This window comes from Capra hircus, chromosome 9 (assembly GCF_001704415.2).
Source record: "Capra hircus breed San Clemente chromosome 9, ASM170441v1, whole genome shotgun sequence".
In the NCBI taxonomy this organism is placed as follows: domain Eukaryota; kingdom Metazoa; phylum Chordata; class Mammalia; order Artiodactyla; family Bovidae; genus Capra; species Capra hircus.
The window spans coordinates 63,241,069-63,250,889 of NC_030816.1; the positions used below are offsets into that span (position 1 = coordinate 63,241,069).

Consider the following 9,821-nt stretch of genomic DNA (forward strand, 5'->3'; position numbering starts at 1 on the left):
CACCCCTGCCCCGGCCCCGGCTGTGTAAATAAGGTGACTCCAAAGCTTAGAAAATGAATGGACTTTAACTGGTATCGAGTCCTGAGTTTCTCCTTTGAAGTTAACACTGAAGCAGTTCTCTAGTTGGGAAAACTTATGTAAATGGAAAAGGCAAAGTGCACATTATGTGGTTATTCCAATGAATTCTTGTTATAGCCCATTTAGAGTACAAAATTCTCATTCTTCAGAGTATTCCTATTCTTTTATCTATTTAATAATTGTAATTCTATGGTACATCCCCAAAATGAGCTTGAGAAGTAAACAATAATGGCACCATTTTGTTCAATTTAAGAAAAGAGGGAATGGGAAAAGAGAAATAGAGGAATCTAGCCAGCAGCCCACTCCAGTGTTCTTGCCTGGAGAATCCCAGGGACGGTGGAGCCTGATGGGCTGCCGTCTATGGGGTCGCACAGAGTCGGACACAACTGAAGCGACTTAGCAGCAGCAGCAGCAGCAGCAGCAGACTCATCCAGGGCCCTTTAGAAATAATCTGGATGTTTATCTTAAATTGTAGATTTCTGTTGCAGGCACAATAAATTAGGAGCAATTGGGCAGGACTCTGTAAGCCCATACAGGAGTGTTTTCTTATAATGAACATAAATTTGAAATTATTATGTATCTTGCCAGCTACTTTTTTGCACTGATGTCTCATAGACATAGAACTTAAACTTCTTAATTCAGAATCCACAAAATTTATCTTAGACAAAGTTTGAGAAAGTATCCAGATTGAGATGTAAGGTTATTCTCTAACAGATGACCTTTTTGACAAACAAATGTTAGTTGCTTTTTCATGTCTTGAAGATTTGCTTATAATTTTAGATGCTATGCTATGCCTGTATGCTTAGTCATGTTTGACTCTTTGTGACCTTTTGGACTGTAGCCCGCCCGTATTCTCTGTCCATAGACAAGAATGCTAGAGCGGGGTGCCATTTCTTTTTCCAAGGGACCTTCCCGACCCAGGAATTGAACCTGCATCTCCTGTGTCTCCTGCATTGTAGGAGGATTCTTTATCTGCTGAGCCATTGGGGAAGCCCCATAATTTTAGAAGTTATCCTAAATTAAGGCAAAAAGTGAAAGTGTTAGTCACTTAGTCATGTCTGACTCTTTGCAACCCCATGGACTGTAGCCCACCAGTCTCCTCTGTCCATGGAATTCTCCTGGCCAGAATACTGGAGTGGGTTGCCATTCCCTTCTCCTTCCTGACGCAGGGGTCAAACCTGGGTCTCCTGCACTGCCATCTCCTCTTTACCATCTGAGCTACCAGGGAAGACCTCTTCCAAGTTTTCTAGGTGTTATAGAGACTATTGATTAAGTGTCTTATGGCCTATAAAACTCTCATGAGAAGGCAAGAAATTTTTTAAACATCTGAAGAATAAGAATTTTGTACTTTGTAAAAATTGAAAATAAGATATTCCTAATGTTAGAGGAGTCTCTGCTACCCTTTATATATATGAACTTAAGCTGACATTTTATTATAAGCACATTAAAGTAAAGACTAATTTACTGAAGCCGGAAGCCTGAGAAAACTTCATTTGCAGATTAGCCACACTCAAGTGTACAGATGAAACCACTGGAGAAAACTGCTCATTCTCTTAATTCATTTCTCTTAGGCATGGACCAACATGGTGCTAACAGTCCTCAATCAGATTCAGATCCTCCCAGACCAGACCTTCACCGCCCTCCAGCCAGCAGTGTTCCCGTGTATCAGCCAGCTCACCTGTCACGTGACTGACATCAGAGTTCGCCAGGCTGTCAGAGAATGGCTCGGCAGAGTGGGACGTGTCTATGACATCATTATGTAGAAGACCCACCTTCCAGGCCCAAGGAAAAATGCTAGGAGGGTTCAGAGTATGTCTGCCAATCCAGCTGATAGCATTTTCCCCACCACTAGCCCCAGTGTCTCAGAGAACACCCAGTCCGTCCCTAACTAATCAGTACTGGGGCTATTCTGGATACTAAGGTTATACGTGGATGACACAAGTGATACTCTAATTTTGCAGAGAATTTCTGAAGAGTCTACACTCCTTGACTCATTTCTAAATCTTATTTCCCAATGCATTTGCCTGTACTGTTATCCCCAAATGGGTCACTTTTAAGGACCACTTCTGTGAAAACACTACATTGATCCACTGATTCATTATTTTTAAAAATGCAATAGCTAAAGAAATATCTGGTGGTAAGTCAAGCTGATGTACATGCAGACATCTCATATCAGACAGGATTAATTGGAGGAAGATATATATTATGATTATGAGTTCGGCAGGGAAGAAACAGTTAGAAAAATGTATTCTTGGGTGTCCTAATCAAGAAAGGGAAGATTCACTTCCTCTGTAAAATATTCCAGAATATTTCAAAATTGTTCCTAAGTTGTCAAGATTTTCTGGTTGGTATTTGCCAACTTCATGTAAGGTACTGTTACGCCTTCATGTCCCTGCTTCTAAAGGAAGAAAGTTCTTTCCTGGCAGGGTTTTAAGCCTGTGGCATGGAAACCTTTGATGCATAGTACCCAGTGGTATTGGCTGATACAGTGCCAAATGTCTTGACTGGCCACCCTGACAGTCCCACTAGTCTTTGCTTTTGCTCCCAAGGCAAGAAATGAAAAGGGAAAGCAAAAATGGTGCCTTAGTTCCTTGTTGCACAGACATTTCTATGCTCCACAATAATCTGAATATAAGGTATAACGTTTGGTTTTTAAGAAAACAAAACAACTCATTTTATATCAACATGTTTGGAAAAAAGGAACTCAAGAATTTGCCGTCCAGTGAGCTGACTTCTCAGGGAAGGGGCAGGAAGTATAGGGGTAGGGAGACACTTGGGAGGGGTGGGGAAAAAGATGATGAAACCATTTAAAATCTGAAAATATTAGACAACAATCATGAAATTATAGTGTCATTCATATATGCTGTAGTCTCTAACATAAAACTACAGGAGGAAAGGTCATAGAATGAAGTTTAGGAGATAAAGTTTTTCGATTTAAAATATTGCTCCTCTCTGGCAAATAGATTGGCCATCTGTTTGAAGCCTTTTTATTCAGGCCATTATTTTAAGCGGATATTTTTTTTTCCTAATTATCACTAAATAGTTTAGAATCTTTGTCTTATTATTTACAGTGTATTTAATATTAAATTATAAAAGTGATTGCAATTCCTCAATCAAGCCCACTCATACACATTCTAAATAGTTGCTAAGATATATGTCACAATTATCCCAGCTCCTAATAATTATTGAAAATTGAACATCGTATCCCTAAAGCATCAACTCTTCAGTGTGGAAGTAAGGATTTAAAACCGACAGCTTTTTTCAGCATTAGTATTTTTAAATTTTGTCTTCCATGGGAATATATAACTCTATACAAGGTTAAGAGGAAGACAGGGCTTCCTGATTTATTTAGGCATTCTAAAGTAGAAAACCTCATCATTCACTATGCCATCTAGAGATCACCGCAGAATTCAGAAGACATGTTTCCAGTTCCACAAAACACTCCTCGCCTTCAGTTTTTGCTCATTAGACAATAATGAAGGTTTAGAGACAGATGAACAATTTGATCGTAACAGGCAATGAGTTGTTGGGATGGCAATGAGTTGTTCGACTTTGTATATTTTTTAAGTGGAATTCAAAGTTGGGTACTTTTTCTTTTTTTTAATGAAAGCCATACACCATAGTTGTTTTCTTTTTGTAGCTTAGCTAAGGTTTATTTCCCAGTGAACCTGTGAGTATTTCACAAGCTATGGAAGGGAGAGAGGAGCTTCAGCAAAGCACAGTATTAGCAAATTAACTACAAAACATTTATAACTAGCACTTTTTATAAAGTATAAAAGCTCTAAGGAAGCCAGTCTCAACTTATGAATGTCATGTTCTAGAAGTTATTAACTGCTTAGAAATCAGAATTTATTCTCTATCATGGGATCCATGGCGCGGTTATGAAAACAAGTTTACCCCACACTGTATTCAAACTCCGCTCTAGTACCAACTAATTACAGGTCCCAAGAATAAAAGATGAGAGAATGTACATCTCTTCTCTACCTACAGTTTTGTCAGTGGGTTTCAGTCCCTTCACATCATCTTTTCTCTAGACCGCTCCTCGGTCTACAATGGTCTTCAGCCCATCTCCATTCCCAACATGCACTGTGCACCACATCCATGTCAGATTTCAGCTGGAAAGTTAGCTAAGCCACAGTAATACTTTTCAGAGGTATCGGCAGTTTTCCAAAAGGACATTGCTTGATGCAAATAATCTCCAAAGAATAGTACTTTAGGTCACGGTGAAGTCAGTCAAATCTTCACAGGGAAAAAGAGATAATTTAAAACCCTTAGTTGAGTGATCTCTCCCCAGAGTGCCCCTTCAATCCATCACTCTTCCTGGTGTTTCTGCCTTTCCCCATCTCTTTCATCCCCTCCCATGGTCTCTGAAAGACCAAGGTCAAGACAAGCCTTTGTAGTTTCAACAGCTAGTACCATATATTTTCAGATCTAAGCAGAATAAGATTTTGCACCTTGCTTTTAATTGCCTGTATTTACTGCCAAAAGTGTGTTACCCCATGGTTGAGATTTATTCTTTTTCTAATATTTTCGTAAAGTGTTCATCTTTTCCAACTTGAAGAAGCACTTGTAAAACTCAAGTGCAGAAGAATTCCTGACTGAACAGCCCAGCCAGTTACACCACACTCTACAACAGATTACTCCTTGCCATGGGAGATTTGAGGGAGGGCCAATAAATTGCTCACAGCATCTCTCCTACTTTGTGCATCTTCTGATCAGATGCTTAGGCTGCCTCTTTACACCCTCTTGTCATCTCTCCCCTTATGATTATTTTTCTGCCTTCTCCATCAATACAAAACTAGGACACCTGTTTACCACACTGAGGCTATTTGACCGACCAGCACAGATGCTAACATAAATCAGCTCAGACTAAATCCAACATGAAAAAATGTTAACATAATTCCATAGTACCTTTAAATTGAAACTTCTTGGTACATGATCACTAGGCTTTGCTGTTGTTCTTATTGTTCTAAGGAGAGGGCTTATACAAAGTTAGCTGAGAAAGTCATGTAGCCTTAACTATAAGAAGGTAATACAATTATGTTAATAGACACTTTTGACTTCTCCAAATACATCACAGTATTGCTCATGTAAGAAAGTTTTCTCAGAAAGAAAAATGCATTCATGTCATCAGTCCCATCAAGCTAAGCAAATGAAGACCTTTGTTTGGAGTTGATAATAGTAGTAAGAGGTTACAAACAGCAGGGACTGGGGAGATACCACTGAGTGCTTCTGACTGTGGACCTTAACCTAGATTACCATATTTAACTCCCACAAGAACACTGTGAAACAAGTATTGTAGTCCTTTTTTCAGATGGGGATGCAAACCCAGAGAGGTTCAGAAAACTTGCCCAAGATAACTCATAAAGGATAAAGGTGGTTGCAAAAGAGATGTTTCTGAATTCAAAGGCCAAGGCCTCTCTGCAACACCATGTCTAAGTGCGCAAACACTTCAGTGTTCCAGGAAATTAAACAGTTAAAATAAGCTGAAGATTGTTCATTGATGTCCCTATCTCCAGTGTTATAGAGATTTTTCAAATAGAATTTTAAAAAGAATAAGATAGTGCTTAGGCATAGTAAGGTCATATATAATATAAAGAAACCAAATCTAAACTTTTAAAGCAGATCCTCAGTGGAAATTTTAAAAACTCAACCAAATTAGGTGGAAATGATGGAATAATATTGTCCATGGCCAGATGTTATACAGAAAAACATGACATTCTGTGTCTGGAGTGAAAGGATCTGTTGACCTTTTTCAATTACCATTTAACCACTCAGAATAAAGTGCCCTGTAGCCAACAGTGCCTCTCTACTTCCCTAGGAAGTATGTGGGACTAAATGGTAGGTCATCATCAAACTTTGGGAATATGCACAAAAAAATGACCATTTTTCAAAATGCACGTTCTCTGAAGAGGAAACAACTAGTCAGACAAGATAGATTCAGGTACTGTGGGCATCAGGTCACTATCCATAGTAACATATACTGTAACACTTAGAGAGTCTACTTGCTTTGTAGATAAGGAAACAGGCAAAAGGAGAATCCAATATATTGCATTAAGTGGATGACAGAATTTACATCTGCTTGGGTACCATTTAGGGAAATTTAGTATGGCCTTAAAAAGCAAATGACTATTTTTAATCACTTTTTAATTGGATATATGAGCTTATTATATGGTAAGATGTATGAAACTGGGTAAAGAACTCATTTATAATTATGCCTCATCCAAAAAAAAAAAAAATGTGTTCTCCTTGTTCACGAGTAGAGCAATCTAGAAAAGTTTGTCTCTGTCTTTCTGTGAGATCCCTTTCCTCTGGCTATATTGTAATATATGTGTTTGATGTGGAAGTAACTAATAACTTAATCAAGATTTTTGATTAAAACACCATTTAGATTTCCAAAATACAATGATTACTCCAGGGAAGATAGACCAAAAAAAAAAAAACAAACCATCCCCTGGGATAATGTAAGAGAAACTTACTTGAGAATAATGCCTAATTTCCTTGTAAAGAGGGGCATTAATTAACTGAAGAAAAACACACCACTCACACCATACAAAATCTTTCCCCTCTATCTTTGTATACTAATGCAAAGTGGGGGTTTGGTGGGGCCAGGGTCCAGGAAGGAGAGACTAGCTGGCCATCTTACTGATAAAACTGCAATCAGTTTCTGCTGAATTCCATCCAACTCTGGTCCTTCCAGCTGTTTTAACTATCAGGAGTTACTTGTACTGTTAATTCCTATCCTAAAGGTTCAAGCAGTGGTTGTCTAGTATCTTATGACTTTCCAACAGTAGTCAAACTTTAGCACACGTCAGAATCACCTGGAGGGTTAAGACACAGATTCCTGGGCCCATGCCCAGAGTATCCAATTCAGTAGGCCTATGGATTTGCATTTTGCATTCATTTTCTGTTTCCAGTTGAGGCCAGTGCTGCTGATCTGGGGACCACACTTTGAGAACCAATGCCTGGAAAAAGTTTCTAACTACTCCCTTTAAGATCAGCCTAACTATCAAGCACTAGAGAAAAACTGAACTTCCCCTTGGGCAGACAACTTGGATTCTCTACAGCATTCCTGTTCAATCTTCCCAGTTTCCAGGTTTATCATGCCAACAATTGATTTTTACAAGCTAGAAGACAATGAATGTATACGTTCTATGGAACAGTGAGATCAGTGTGAGTTTCTCGTCTTTGTATTTAGAAACATTAACTCTATGGACAACCTTTTGTATCATGTTGATTTTTTGACTTGTACTGAAGGTGATTTTAAAGTATGTAGTGTTTTCATTTCTTCTGTCCACACAGTTTTGATGAGATGTTTCCATGCTGATTCCATCATAACCTTGGCTCCTGGCTCTAGAAATGTTTGAGTAGTTGCTCCCTTGCCAGTAGTTTTATAACCCTCATCAGTCACCAGAATATCCGCACATCAAGATGGTATCATACTACTTGATGTGCCTTCATCTTTCACTTAACTGTCTGGTGTAAATTAATATTTTAATTTCCTATGTATCTGTAAAGAGTCTACCAAATGGCTTCATGGGAATTTGCAAACTGAACCAACTCCCTTCTGAGCAGCGTATGTGCCTGTTTTAAGGACTTTACGGTAAATATGTTATGTTTGTGCACATATCTACCCAATCAAGACCATATCTATTATCTCATCTTCCAAATGATGAGAAAAATGTCAAAGTGCATCAGTATGTTTTGGGAGTACAGTGAAATCTTAATCATGTTACATATAAATGGGGCCTTAGTTTATCTCCTAACTCCTTATTCACTTAATTCACTTTGCAAATTTTTTCTATTTAAAAAAATGAGAAAAAAATTAAGTACCTTAAAATAATCTCCCTTTTATAAACATATGAATTACACATAATTTTTATTGGTTCAGTAAGTTTCTTTAAAGAGTTCTCTTTAAGTATCCTGACATTATTTAAGCTGTTATATAAGTGGAAAATAAGGACTATATTTACTAGAATTAGATGAGAAAGCATATCAGTGTCAATGATGTTGAGGATTGAAGTTTTTGCCTCGGTAGATAGAAATAATTGAAGCTTTCCTATTGCAGTTGCATTTCCCATGATAATTTTTGGAAATTATGTGTGCATTTAGTTCTTTTAATAATAACTGATATTGAATTAAATTTTAAAAGTAAATCTCTAGAAATAATTTTTGTCTTACCAACTGGTGCCAAAATGGGGAGGGAGGAATCTAAAGGCCAGTCTTTTGAACTAACATGTGAAGGATATTTTCTCTTCACATCGGAAGTGCATGGCCCTGACCCCACCAGCTGCCAGTGGCCACCACGGCTGCCTCATGATTAAGTGCAGGCAACTCTGTCCCTCCCTCTGATGTCTTTCATCCAATTTTTGTTGGAAGTAGTTTGCTCTAATAAAAATTGGTTTCCCACAAAATAGGTAAAATTGGACAAAGGTTAATGCTTTTGGTATTTGGGGTTTCACTTCAATTGAAACCACGTGGTAGAATTCCCAGGTATGGCATGATCGGGGCAGGAGCAAGTGCCCAGAGGGAAAGGTTGGCTTTGTCTGGTTTTGTTTCTTGATTTGTTTTTAGTGGGAGGGGAGAGCCAACAATAAGTTTCTTGCCCTAATCGTGCTGAGAGATGATTTTCCTGCTGTTCTAAGAGGAATAGACTTAGATAAATTATGTTATAATCGGTTCCCCTACTACCATTTCCCACTCTTAAGTGTAAAGCCAATGGGTGGTAAGGGTCCTTTTATCCTTTCTTGTATTATGCCAAAGACTAGACTTGTTTTCTTTGAAAATTATAAATTACTGAAGCTTGGTATAGCCATAATGATTTGAGTCAGTACACCATTTTATCCATAGAATGCAAAACTCATCTTTACAATCCCCTGCACCAGGAGCCTTGAAGCATTTTGTTTACCCCAAAGGACTTGTCAAGAAGTACAGCTTTTGTTTTGCCTTATTCAGTCAGTTGGTCACATTTATTTTTAAAAAAATGAAAAAACTACTGTCCTTTATATGTTGATATAACTATTTGATTTGATATAATCTGTCTGTTGTTTAACAGGTTCCTGTAAGCAAGCTTGCAAGTGTATTTTGTGTACATTTTATCTGAGGTGAAAATGAAAATTCTAAAGAGAAAATATTTTAAAAGATATTGTATTTATGTTGCTTGTGTTGTAGAATAAAGATTCAGATGCATTAAAAAATCTGGTATGTGAAACCATTTTTTTCACTGAATAAATATATCGAAATAATCTATGTAAATATCCTGTTTACAGAATTCTGCTAAATGAACTAGGTTCCTTTCTTTTGTGTTTCATTACTCTGAAGAAACTCTCCCCTCCAACTATAATTTGGAGATAGTCACTGTTGATAATTTGGCGAACACCTAGAAAATACATCTGAAGAAAAAAATGTATATAACATAGTATTATATATTATATATAATACTATATTATATATAATAGAGTATGTAGCTATATTATATATAATATTGTCTATGTAGCTATATATAATACTGTCTATAATATATCTATATTATATATAATAATGTATATATTTACTTCATATACACCATTGGTTCCTTTTTAACAATGAGGGCTTATTTTGCAATGTTATTTTGATGCTTATTTTCCTGAGAATTGATATCAAATTCATGAGTAGATACTGATGTAGTTTATTTTAAAAAACTAAATGAATGTTACCTTGTTTGTTCATAAACAACCAAATTCCTAAATTAATAGGATATCGTT

General features: G+C 37.2%; 1 protein-coding gene across 2 annotated transcripts in view; it reads left to right on the forward strand.

Moving 5' to 3' along the window:
- The window catches only part of ARFGEF3 (ARFGEF family member 3), a 178,449-nt gene extending 169,170 nt beyond the window's left edge, over positions 1-9,279 (forward strand). For both annotated transcript variants that reach the window (XM_018053258.1, XM_018053259.1), the window contains one exon: positions 1,650-9,279. In XM_018053258.1, the coding sequence (XP_017908747.1) occupies positions 1,650-1,841 (192 nt within the window). In that variant the 3' untranslated portion in view covers positions 1,842-9,279. The remainder of the gene's footprint in view (positions 1-1,649) is intronic.